Here is a 13,535-nt window from a genome sequence, read left to right as displayed (position 1 = left end):
TTAAGAAAATTGACGTTTTTTTTTTGCTGGAGAACTTTCTATATAGTAAATCAAGACCAAACTTCCTGGCTTGGTTTTTAGAGTGTTCTCAGAATTGTCATTACTGCACATTAGAATCACCTGGGAGCCTTAGAAAAAGTACTTCAACCTCATCCCCTAGAGATGCTCACTTGGTCTAATATTGCTCTGGGTGTGTCCTTGGCAAGGGCAGTTTCATAATCGTCCAATGTGATTCTAATATACTTCCGTTCTACTGCGGTTGCTTTCCTCAGTACCCTTGCCAAATCCCAGTTTATTCCAGTCTCTCCTTTGTTCATTCTTAATGTGTTAAAAATGTTATTCACTACATTACACATTGTTCTCATAAGGGGGCTCTGAAAATAATTTGTTTTTATAATTTAGGCCTAGAATTATATAATAGTCCACCTTCTCCTAAACAACTAACTTTTTTTTTTATTATTCTTAGTATCTAGTCAGTAAAATGCAGAACTAAGTTTGTGGTTTACCTCTTGCAAGTTTAACATATCTTGGCATATATTTTCTCCTACTTTATTTTATGAGAATATGTGAGACATGTTACTGAGCATAATAAAATAAATACCCATAAACTCTACTTAAGAACTAACTTGGTGTGTGATTTTATAAGCTATTTTTTTCATTGTGAAAGTACCTTTGGCTGACAGTATTGAACATAGTAATTAAGATTAAGGAATCTGGGGTGAGGAATGTTGAGATTCAAATCTCAGTCCATTACTTTTTATTCTGTTTGACATTTAGAAAGTCATCCTGTTTCTGCATTCTCATTTATAAACTTGAGATAATCTTATCTCTTACAGTTAAGAGCTTAAAATTATAAAGTATGTGCAAATCACTTTATACAGAATAAGTGCTTAGTAATTGTTAGCTGTCCCTGTTGTATTTACAGAAGAGTCTGAAGTTAACAGTGCTTTGTCCCATTTCCAGAAGTCTTTAACAGTTTGGTGTATATACTGGAACTTTATTTACCTGGTCCATGCTACTGTCATCTCCCAGCTACACTAATGAAATAATGGCCTCCAGAGCGGTCTCTCCAGGGTTCACACTGCAGCTGATGATCTCTTTATAGTCTACCTTGTTTATGCCCCTTCCTTGATTAAAACCTTTTCATGGCTCCCCATTGAGTATTTCCTCAGCCATGTGTCCCCTGCCTTTTTCCATTTTGGCCTGCGTCAGTTCTTTAGGCATGCCATGCTGTGTTCTACCTCAAGAGCTTTGTTCACTCTGTTCCTTTTGGAATACTGGAACTTTGTTTCTTAGACCACAGATTATTGTTTTCTCCTTATTCTTTTAAATTTAATTTTGCATTTTAATATTAAATGAATTCAGGGAAACTTTTCTGGAAAGTCACATAGATCACCTAGTCTATTATTGCAACCTATACTTTTCCTTTAGAGAACTTTGTATCATACTTAATTGTTTGGACAACATTTGGTTTGAATTCTCCTTACCACAACTAGAATAATAACCAGGAGTACCGGCAAAGTCTGTATTGCTCATCTTGGAGCATGTCAATAAATATTTTATGCCTTATAAGCAATTAATTTTGTATGTTTATCTCATTATTTGCACTACCTACATTCCCCCTTATATTTCTAACATACATAGATTAAAATGTTTTATTCATCTTTTTAAAAAATACCTTAATTTTACATTGGAACAAAAATGTATAAATTAAGATTTGAAATGTTAGTAAGATGGCTTAGAAATAAATTATGCTTTAGTTGAAGTAATTTTATTCACTGTGTATGAATTTTCACTGTCATTTTTGTTGTTGTTTACCATCAGTTACTGTAATACATACAAACTTAAGTAAAATCACATAAAAGACTAAAACCTTTGACTTTCAAGAACTGAAAACTTGGGATGATTCATTAAAATGATATAGAAAATGACAGTGCCTACTACATCATTTGGAATAAGCAATAAAAGACATGAGAAGAAAGAGATCAGTATACCTTAGAGTAGATGGGAATGGAGAATTTCATAGTTATTTTGTATTCTTTGATTTTAAAAATTTTTAAAAAAAATATGATTAGAAAATATGAAATAGAATACCTTTGTTTTATATTTAAGTTCCCATTCCAAAACCAAAATGTATTATATCACGTATAAACAGTATATAAAATCTTAGAAATGATTTTTCTTTTTTTCTGAGGTTATTACTACATGCACTGAGTAGTTACATATCTAAATTGTAATAACAAAGTCATACAATTACAAAAGTGTCATTTTTGACCACTCCTTGTGATTTTCAACATTTTCTGTTCTGTAATAGGGAGTAGTGCCTACCAATCAGCTGCATCTAAAACGGTGAATATTTATTTCCCTAAAAAAGAGGCTGTCACTTTTGACCAAGCAAACCCTGCACAAATACTGGGTAAGTATATTTTAATTGAATAGTTTTCTCATATATCCACAGACTCTTTTCCATGCTCTCAACGCCATTTCTCCTCCTAACGTGAGCTGGGAACTGGTGCTTCCATGATAGAGACTTCTGTTGTGGTATTACACAACTGTGGACTACAAGTGCACAATCTGATCATGGACCCTTAATATTTTGTAAGACGCCTTATGCAAAAATAAGGTAAATGTTTTATGATGACTTTAATGAGAAGAAAACTAAAGGGGAAAAGAGTGAATCCCATCCCCTAAATTCTTAATGTTAAAAAAAAGAATGAGTCAAGAACTTAAAAAAGAAAAATTTTGGCTTTAAAAAAATTAATAGTCCTTCGAAATAAGGCTATTTAAACTTGCCATTAAAAATGAAACTTCTCAGTTGACTTTGATTGCGTTTTCTGCTAATTTGTTTTTCTCAAAACAGAATGATGTGTTTTTTTTTATGGCAGTGATGGGGGGTGAACCTAGAATACTACCAGTTCTATTTGCCAAAGACTAATAGAGAATTATTTGAAGTAACATACATACTTGAATATAAGATGGGTTTTATTTTTTGGTCAGAATGATCCTATCTTTATAAAATTATACTTTTATAAAAATCATTCATAAGTATTTTCTTAATTGCTTTATTTAGAACAGTGAGTATATTTACACCTATGGAAAACTGGACATTTTCAACTCATATACAATACATACAAGAGATCTCTTTTTGCATTTCTTAAATAAACTTTGTTTTCTATATTCTGATAGTGTTAAATTTTTCAGTGCCAAAAATAGTGAAACAGGTCAGAGTTTCCAGTTCTGATTGATAAAAATTTGTAAATTTGGACAATTTATATTCTTAAAACTTTTGTGATGGGAATTGAGGCTTATGTTTTGAGATAAAGATTTTTTGAGGAAACAGTGTTAGATGACTCAAAGTGGCACTAGTGATGACAGGATACGGTATTGAAGATGCATGTAAAGAGTTTAAAACTAATTGTTTCATGAAATAATGAATATGGTGGGAAAAGTTATTTCCATTAATTGTGTTTAATATAATTCGATGTCAACGGTGCAGATGGAACTAGTCAATAAATTATTATAAATAGACATTAAAGTTTTTTATTATTTCATTGACTAGTAGAAATGATATAAGTTGGCTAAAAGTTGTAAATTTTCTCATTGAGAAAACAGAGGATTGACTATATATGACATGATACTGCTTTGAAATCCATACAAAATGATTACAAATATGTAATACTTTCAAACTTACTGAAAGCAGAAAGCTGCAGAAGATCTTAGAAAATAATAGGTAAAATAAAGATCACAGTAACCTTTCAGCTTAAAAAAAGACTCTCAAGCCTTATCCTTATTTTATGGTCTTTGATAATTGCCATGAAAAGTCTTACTTCCCCATCGTGTATGGTAATGTACTTATTGAAAAACTTGGCATTTATGTATTTTATATGGCTGGTTAGAGTTAGAGAATTTTGAAGGTTTGGTTTTGGGTTTTAGGTAAACTGAAGGAACTTAATGGAACTGCACCAGAAGAGAAGAAGTTAACTGAGAATGACCTGATACTTCTTGAGAAGATACTGTCTATAACATGTAATAGTTCTTTCGAAAAACCCACAGCCCAACATCTTCAGATTTTGTGGAAAGCTATTAACTGGCCTGAAGGTACAGAAACACTCTTTAAAATGTAACTAGAAAGCAGGAAGTATGTCTTTTCATTTCTATCAATATTTTTGGTGTTTCGTTATAAAAAACTTCACAAAAAGGATTCATTACACCACTGCAATTCATTGTCTTGTTTTGCTTGCATGTGCTATGAGGATGAAGGTAATGTAATGACCCATACATGTGCCATTTTGTATTCCATTTCAGAGCATTTGTGGATCCCCTGCAAGCCATGCAAGAAACTCTTTATGACCTGTCAACTCTAGGCTACAAACATTTGATATAAGGATTATTTCTTTTTGAGTAAATTTACTTAATTTTTATTTTTAAAATTTTAAATTTTTATTGAGGTAGCATTGGTTGTTATAACAGTATGTAAGGTTCAGGTGTACAACATTACAATTTAATATCTGCATACATTATACAGTGCTCACCACCAAAAGTCTAGTTTCTATTTGTTACCAGACATTTAACTTTTAATTCTAAAAATGTCCTCTCCCCTACTATTTTGTGTGTATATGTGTGTGTGCTATTGATTTATTGGAGGAAAAAAAGCTTTTGTCCTACAAAATGTCCCGTATTGTGGATTTGGCTGATCACTTAATGAGTTGCTCTATCTTTCTAGTCCTGCTATACATAATTAGATTCTGATTCAATGGTTTTTTAAAGGTGAATACCCTTTCTAAATGATAATGCAAACTACCTTTATATTACAAGGCACATAATTTCTAGTTTCCTAAAGTTTAGTGATGCTTAAGATTTTTTAGTGCATTTGTTCAGATGGTGCCTACCCAGTCCCTTGAATATGAAGTTCTCCACCAACCAGAAGTACCCTATATTAGCATTTGTCCATTAGAATTCTATAAAGAACATTCTCTCTTCAATTCTGGTCTTGTTGTGGGATTTTTAAAAGCAAGGTCCCAATCCCATTCATTCCACAAGGATTTGAAAACTCACTGTGTGTCAACTGTTTGATAACCCAACAGAGTTGCATTCTTTTTAAAGCATATATGATCTTGTAGCAGTAAGTTCAGTCTTTACAAGTATGAAAAATCAATTAACATAATTTTAGAAATATATGCATTTTAAAGCAGGCACATGATTTTTAACATTTTCTGAAATGAGCATGTGTTAATTTTGTAACAGGAAATAAAATCCTTAAAAATTGAGTAACAGTCACAGGAATTTTCTGGATTTTCATAAATATTCATTATTTTTTCTTCTCAATAGATATCGTCTTTCCTGCGCTTGACATTCTTCGGTTGTCAGTTAAACATCCCATTGTGAATGAGAACTTCTGTAGTGAAAAGGAAGGGGTTCAATTCAGCAGTCATCTTACCAGTCTTCTGAACCCTAAAGGAAAACCAGCAAACCAGCTGCTTGCTCTGAGGACTTTTTGCAATTGTTTTGTTGGCCAGGCAGGACAAAAGCTCATGATGTCCCAGAGGGAAGCACTGATGTCCCATGCTGTAGAACTGAAATCAGGGAGCAATAAGAACATTCACATTGCTTTGGCTACCTTGACCCTGAACTATTCTGTTTGTTTTCATAAAGACCATAACATTGAAGGAAAAGCTCAATGCTTGTCAGTAATTAGCACAATCTTCGAAGTTGTACAAGACCTAGAAGCCATTTTTAGACTTCTTGTAGCTCTTGGGACACTGATCAGTGATGATTCAAATGCTATACAGTTAGCCAAGTCTTTAGGCGTTGATTCTCAAATAAGAAAGTATGCCTCAGTATCAGAACCAGCTAAAGTAAGTGAATGCTGTAAACTTATTCTAAATTTGCTGTAACAATGGGGAAGGGGACTGAGATTTTAAATTGATTAGTGTTTTTTTTCCCCCCCTCACATTTTACATGATTGATAACAGATCATTTGAAAAATGCTGTGGATTAAATAAAATTTTAGATCTTGTAATAAGGGATGGGGGGGGGGTGAAGGTGAAATAAAGTTTTTGCACTGATGAACTGTGAGATTTTCCTGTATAATGTGGATAGGTTTTCAAGAGCTTAAAAACAAATTAAGAATGAGCTATAATCAATAACTACAGTGGCATAATTTGTGTATTTTAGTCACACATGAGAAGATGAGCTTTTATTTGTTTTTATTACTTATATATCCTTGGTTGGTAATTGTTGATGGTTGTCTTTTATTGAGTTTCTGCTCTGCTCATTTTCATTGCTGGGTTCTTTCAACAGCACTGATACAAGGTCTTGTTTTAGGATAACGACTCTAGAAATTTTAAAAACTTAAGTTTGTTGTCAATGATTCCATATATTGAAAATATGTAAAATAATTTATTCATTTAAGCCATTTATAAATAGAAAGGGAATTTGTTTGATGGCTCATTTTTAGATTAAGTAAAAGCAAATTACCAAGCTAACTCAAGTTAACTCAAGGTTTATGATGTAGTTTCTTTTGCCCTTCACTATTTGAGGTAATTTCATTATTCCAGTTTTTAAATTTGATTGTTTTTGGTCATTTCCATTATTTCAAAGGGAATTTGGAATGCATCAAATTTTAGGCAACTGTACAAGCAAAAATACATCAAATGATGCTATTGGCAAGTCCAGAGTCTGCCCTATGAAATTAGTATTTTTGTGCCCCCAACATGGTCCAGGTGCTGTGCTAACCACTTTGATGTTTAATTCCTAAAACCCTTTAAATGAATCCTGATGTTATCTCTATTTTCAGAAGTAAAGATAATAGAATGAATCATGATAGGAGAAAAGAAGAAAAGTGCATACCATGCTGTACTTCCTAGAGGGGGGGGGGGTCACAAATTTGTGAACATCCTAGCAACTAACACAGAGTGAGCCCTATTAATTATGCAATTATGTCTGTTGGGTCTGAGTCCCTCTGCCAGGGACTGGACCTCCTTGGACGCTGGGCATTAGAAGACAGAGAAGACATGACAAGTCTTCATTCTATTATCTTTACATAAGAGAGGCTTTATTGCAGTCCAAGTAGCCATCGCTACAAAGTAGCCATTAGACAAAGCAGTCCAACCAAGCAGTCTTTGCTAATACAGTAGCAAACACAGGAGCCATACTAAGCGGCCGCTATACATACTGCAGCCCTACATAAAAGCAGCCTCATAACCGGCTGATCAGTAACACACTTGATACCACCTTAGACAAAGAGGCTTCTAGCCAAATAGTGGCATCAATCTTCTGGGTTATAGAAGGGCACACCTGCGCAGTGTCTGCGTCCTTGCTTTTGCACCTGCATATAGCAAATTAGCCTTCAACACCCTGATTAGGATTCCCATGCTCAGAGTGGCCTTGAACATCTGGCATACTCTGGACAGGGTTTCCACAGTGTCTAAGAAAACTTCAATGAAGATAAGTGTAACTTTCTATTTTAAAAAATAGGAAAGATCTTTTCATAAAGAGGACTGCATAGAATAGTGCACTGTATTCTCCATGTTTATGTTTTATAAAACCATGAATTTCCTGGCTTAATGCCAAAGAAGATCAGTTCCCCAACAGGGGAAAAAAAGATTGTCTAGATCAGGGGTGGGGAAGGTCCAGCCTGTGGGCTCTATAAGGCCCATGAAATAATTTGGTCTGGCCCTGCCGAGGTCATTAGGGCTGAGTTAACTAAATGTTTGACCAAATAGAGCATACTAATTTATAAGTTGATAATTTTGAATGTCCAGCAAATGATGTATATATCCAAGTGGCCCTTGGCTAGAAAAGAGTTCCCCACCCCTGGTCTAGATTAATCCAAGGGAAAACTTGGAATGTCAAAAATGAATGGGTAAATATAGAGTAGATATGTATTTTGCCAAGTATTAAGTTGCAGCTTTCTGGTGTATACCCAGACTTGATTCTACTTGCTGGTTTCATTATGAACCTGTGCTTTACTATTGTTGATTGAAATTCAGAGATTTAAATCAAAGTTCAGTTGCAGAGTTAAGGGATCTAGCCAAGGTCAGCCTGGTTCCATTACATTACACTGATTTCTTGTTAGCATGTTATAAACAGTTTACCTACAATATGTTGAAATACTAGGTATCTTTGGACATACAGTCTTGGTTAAGAATATACGTTTACTTTTCAACGTGTAAGGGGCGACACATTGTAAACACTTTGCTTCCTATTATGTATAATTTTTTTAACAACTTTTTATTATACCAGTATTTTTTAAAAATATCTTTTTATTGATTTCAGACAGGAAGGGAAAGGGAGAGAGAAATAACAATGATGAGAGAGAGTCATTGATAAGCTGCCTCCTTTATGCCCCCTACTGGGGATCGAGCCTGTAACCTGGGCATGTGCCTTTACCAGGAATCCTGTGAGCTCCTGGTTCATAGGTCTCAATGCTCAACCACTGAGCCACACCTGCCAGGCTATACCAGTATTTCATGTTTTTTTGAAAAGTCATAAAATACAATATAGCAAAAGGAAAAAAATCCCACTTCAAAGATAAGTGTTTAAGTGATTGTTTAGTAATATTTTAAATATTTTTATTTTTCAGTTAAACATTTTCTTACGATTTCATCAGTATTTTTTCTGAATATAAAAATACATACTCATTTAATGAGACACATACACAAATAAAATTTTCCTGTAATCATATTACCCAGAGAGAACCATACTTAATATCATATAAATATAGGTATGTAAACATGTTTTATTTTTTTAAAGGAATGATATACATTGTTAAATAACCTGATTTTTAAACAAAGTATGCTTACTTTCACCTTAATAAATGTATGGGTATACCCATTTCCTATTAATTGACTTTGTTTTCTTCCAATTTTTTTCCAGGTTTTGTTTAATGTTTAAAATTAGGGTGCTTTTTTTCTGGGTGTACTAAGAAAGGCAGGATCTTGACTTTGAGGGCAACAAGTAAACCACTTTGGTGCCTCTTGTGGAGGAAAATAGTCTTCAGAATACAGAGAGCAATGAGAACTTTAAAAAGAGGAAAGCTAACACCCTTCTACAGAATAAGTAGGCTGATTTCGGTCCTAGGCCAAAGGTGAGATCCTGTGACTTAAAAACGACCGTGGGGATCCTGGACTCACTGTAATAAATCAGAAAAGTAAAATGTCCCGTGGCAATGATAATTTTTTATCCAAATTTCAAGTCTCATGATATAGCAATGTTTATACAATATTTTGCAACTGGATTTAAAGAAAACCAGTTAACTATCATTATAAAGACCAGACAATTTAAGTGAACTAAATTGCATACATTAATCAATTACTTTATACTAATTCTAAGTTTATCTTCATCCCTATGCGATAAGCACTGTTAGTAATCTTACTTTTACAAGTGAAGAAACTGAAATAGGTCCGGTAAATATATACCAAGTTAGCAGTAATTAAAGAATGAAGAAGAGAATGATATTTGATAAGTGATGTTGCTAACACTGGATATCAATATGGAGAAAAACAACACTTTGTTGTAGCCATTTCAACTATGGTACTGGTAGAGGCATGTAAGCTTGATATATAGACTAGAAGATGGCTTGAAACAAGCCTCCAAACCACATTTTTTCATTCTTGTGTCTTCAAAGGAAGAAATGTTTATTTCTACATTATTTAAAATTTTTTAATAGAACAACCAGAGGCGCAATGTAATATAGTGAAAGAGGATTCGCTTACGAGTTAAAGGCATACATTTCAATGACATTTCCACCACGTACTAATTTAAGGCAAGTTGCTTAACCTCAGCTCCCGTTTAATTATAGGTATGCTGGAATTTCAAAATATAGAACAAAATAAGATTTATATAAAAGCCTAGCAAAATGTATGCCACGTAAGTGCTTATCAAGCATTCCTTTTAGAAATAGCACAAGGCTACCATCTTCATTAACAATAAAAGTGACTGCTGTGTACAAAGAACATTCAAAAGGTAAAAAAGATAGGAACAGTGATCTGCCAACAATATTTTATTCTTGCTCCTCTCCCATGTAACCAACATAATTAGTGTACATTTATAACCAACACACTGATTACAGTAAATTGTTAAACTTATTACCGGGTGATTTGATGAGGAAATAGTGTTCCAACGAGTTGGAAAATATTCAACATTGCAAGTCAAAAATGCAAGTTAAAAATTAATATTTTCATACATTAGCACCAATTTTTAGAAAGGTTTCAGTGTGTGGTCCCATATTCCAAGGAATGGATTAAGCAGAACAAGAAAAAGATGCTGATATCCTTTGATCAATTTATTTTTGGGGGTACAAAATGCCATAGGGAAATGCAATTTTTTTTCTTTAGCTGCTTAGAGCTTCATTATCCTGAAGCGTGACAAAATGTCAACAAAATAAACGCCAGCATTTGAATATTAAATTGAGAAAATACAATGAAATACTAGTGCCAGGTGCCTTTAGAAGTGAAAAGGAATGATACCTAGGAATTAGTGTTATCGGGAAAGACAGCGAAGCACAAGATCCTATTCCAGTATAATTCCCCAGGAAGCCTTTTTTAAAAACTGTCCAGGTGGTGATGATAACGATCCCTAAATTCTCTTTGTTACAATGCTGTTTGTGCCATAAATAAAAATCGAAGAGCAATGACGTTGGAGAATCAAAAACTACAGCTTTACCAGTGCATTTGTATACTGACAACGGTTAAAAACTAGTATCAATAAAGGCAGGGAGCTGTTGTAAAGCTCCATCATCCAGCTTTTGTACAGGAAAAAACAACAAACTTCAACGAGGCGGCCAACTCACTTGCGCGACTAAGTGGAGGCGGCGCGTTAGTTCCGGCCCCGTCTCCGGAAACGCCTCACCGCGTCTGCGACGAGGCCGGAAATGACGCAAAATTGCGACGCCAGCGCCCTCCCCGGCTGCCGGGGTGAGATTTAGGTCGCTCCAGAGACGGCGGGCTTTCTGATGGTTGCAGCTCAAGGATCATGACGGGGAAGAAGTCTTCCCGGGAGAAGCGGCGCAAGAGAAGCGGCCAGGAGGCGGCGGCGGCGCTGGCGACGCCGGACCTGGTGGCCACCCTGGCCGGCAGCGGCAGTGACGGCGCCGGCGGCGGCGGGAACGCCGGCTTCCCTGGGAGCGTCGCGGGCGCCGGCGGCGGCCTGGAGCGCGGTGAGCGCCGGAAGCGGAGGAGCACGGACTCGTCCTCCGGCGTGTCGGGCTCGGTGCCGCAGGTGCGTGCTCGCCTTTCTCGGCGCTGCGTTTTCGGGAGGATGCGGGTGACAGTCGGGGAGCGCGCCGGGCTCTTGGGAGCGCTGGCCACCAAGATTCCACCCGTGCGGAGGGGCGTGTCCCTCAGTGCCGGTGCACCCGCACTCCCCTGTTTTAAACTTCAGGTTCCTGAATTTGCTGGTAACGAACTCGGTTTGCTTTTGGCTCCCTTCACTCCTGTGGTCTCCTGTCTCCCTAAAAAGTATGAGTAGAGAGCCAGCCTTTAACGCCCTTGCCCCAGCCTCGCTTTACTTCTCTCTACATATTCACCTTTTAACAGGTTACGATTAACTCCACATAACAAGGTGAGGAAACTGAGTCAAAGAGGTTAAGAACGTCTACCCGGTCACAGTTTGTTACCAACGTCTAGAATTGTGTCCAGAATCTGACTACGTAAAGGACACGTTCTTTATGTTCCATCGACCTGTCAAGATATACCGTGTTTTTGGGGGGAAAGTTTCCTTATAGTATATTACAAAGTGTGCACAAATACATACTTAAAAGTTATACAACACAAAAATCAAGGGGAAAGCGTGGCAGGCTCTCTTTAAGCCTCTCTCCCCATTAATAGTTTGATACCTAGTCTCTTCATTAATTCTTATAAGATGTGTATACTTAAGTTTCTACATATAAGCCTTATTGTGATATTGCCCGTATTGAGTTGGGTAATGGGGCTGCATTGTTGGGATGAGGCGCCTTTATATATGCAACTAGAGGCCTGGTGCACAAAATTCATGCACGGAGGGGGGTTCCCTCAGCCCGGCCTGCACCCTCTCCAATCTGGGACCCCTTGGGGGATGTCCGGGCCTAAACGGGCAGTCGGACATCCCTCTCGCAATCCGAGACAACTGGCTCCTAACCACTCGCCTGCCTGCCTGCCTGATTGCCCCTAGCCCCTCTGCCTGCTGGGCTGATTGCCCCTACCTTGCCCCCCTGCCGGCCCGATAGCCCCTACCTTGTCCCCCTGCTGTCTTGATGGCTCCTAACTTGCCGCCTTGCCAGCCTGATCGCCCCTATCTTGCCCCCCTGCTGGCCTGATCGCCCCTAACCTCTCTGCCTGCCTGCCTGATTGCCCCTAACTGCCCTCCCCTGCCGGCCTGGTCACCCCCAACTGCCCACCCCTGCTGGCCTGATCTTGCCCCCAACTGCCCTCCCCTGTCGGCCTGATTGCCCCTAACCCCCTGCTGGCCTGATCTGGCCCCCAACTCCCCTCCCTTGCAGCCTGATAGCCCCTAACTGCCTCGGCCCCCTCCACCATGGCTTTGTCCAGAAGGAAGTCGGATGTCTGGAAGATGGCAGGTCTACCCGATCTAATTAGCATATTACCCTTTTATTAGCATAGATAGTTTATTTTTTAATGGTTGCCTGATATTTCATTTTATCTTTATTGATGAATATTTAGGTGTTCAGTTTTCTTGCTATTGCAGAGATGATACGAAAGTGAACACCCTTGTACATATAGCATGTGCAAGAATTACTTTTACTTCAGATTGGAGACTCAGAAGTGAAATTGCTGGGTACCTCTTCTGGATATTTTATAATGAATAGAATCATATTGTATGTGGTCTTTTGTGCCTGGCTTCTTTCACTTAGCATGTTTTTTCAAAGTTCGTACATGTTGATAACTCATATCAGTACTTTTTATAGCTGAATAATATCACATTTAGTTATTCCATTTGTCACTTTATGGACATTTGGATTGCTTCCACCTTTTGGCTATCCTCCTATATAATAAAAGGCTAATACGCAAATTGACCAAACAGCAGAAAAACCGGTTGCTATGATGCACACTGACCACCAGGGTTCAATGCAAGAGCTGCCCCCTAGTGGTCAGTGCACTCCCACAGGGGGAGCCTCTCCCGCCTCCACAGCAGCGCTAAGGATGTCTGACTGACGGCTTAGGCCCGCTTCCCCCCACCCCAGGGCTCCTGGACTTTGTGCACCAGGCCTCTAGTTATGAATAACGCTGCTATGAACATTTGTGAATGAGTTGTTTTTTTAGTGGGAACATTTGTAATATTCTACTAATAAATATATTTGCCATAGGTTTTGAAATATAAATATGATCAGGTTAAGGAAATTTCAGTTCCTAGTTCCATGAGGATTGTAGAGTTTTATCCAATGCTTTTATGGCATTCTGTTTAGATGATTACATAGTTTTCCTCCAGTAATCAGATAATGTAATTTTATTGATATATTAACTAATATTGAACTGTCCTTGCAGTCTTGAGATACCTACTAGTATTTGGCTTGTTGGTTTGGTTGTACTTGGCTGGAA

The 13,535-nt window shown here is 37.2% G+C and overlaps 2 protein-coding genes across 2 annotated transcripts in view; both read left to right on the top strand.

The window, feature by feature from the left end:
- Positions 1–8,685, top strand: part of PLAA (phospholipase A2 activating protein) — a 36,610-nt gene extending 27,925 nt beyond the window's left edge. Inside the window, exons 12-14 of the mRNA XM_079790096.1 lie at positions 2,315–2,416; positions 3,934–4,098; positions 5,329–8,685. Coding sequence (XP_079646222.1) covers positions 2,315–2,416; positions 3,934–4,098; positions 5,329–5,894 — 833 coding nt within the window. The 3' untranslated portion in view covers positions 5,895–8,685. The remainder of the gene's footprint in view (positions 1–2,314; positions 2,417–3,933; positions 4,099–5,328) is intronic.
- A 2,216-nt stretch (positions 8,686–10,901) lies between these two features.
- Positions 10,902–13,535, top strand: part of CAAP1 (caspase activity and apoptosis inhibitor 1) — a 30,162-nt gene continuing 27,528 nt past the window's right edge. The window contains exon 1 of the mRNA XM_079789900.1: positions 10,902–11,220. Coding sequence (XP_079646026.1) covers positions 10,975–11,220 — 246 coding nt within the window. The 5' untranslated portion in view covers positions 10,902–10,974. The remainder of the gene's footprint in view (positions 11,221–13,535) is intronic.

Source organism: Cnephaeus nilssonii, assembly GCF_951640355.1.
Source record: "Cnephaeus nilssonii genome assembly, chromosome: 14".
In the NCBI taxonomy this organism is placed as follows: Eukaryota; Metazoa; Chordata; class Mammalia; order Chiroptera; family Vespertilionidae; genus Cnephaeus; species Cnephaeus nilssonii.
The sequence above is the reverse complement of the archived record's forward strand: the minus strand, read 5'-3'. Positions and strand labels throughout refer to the sequence as shown.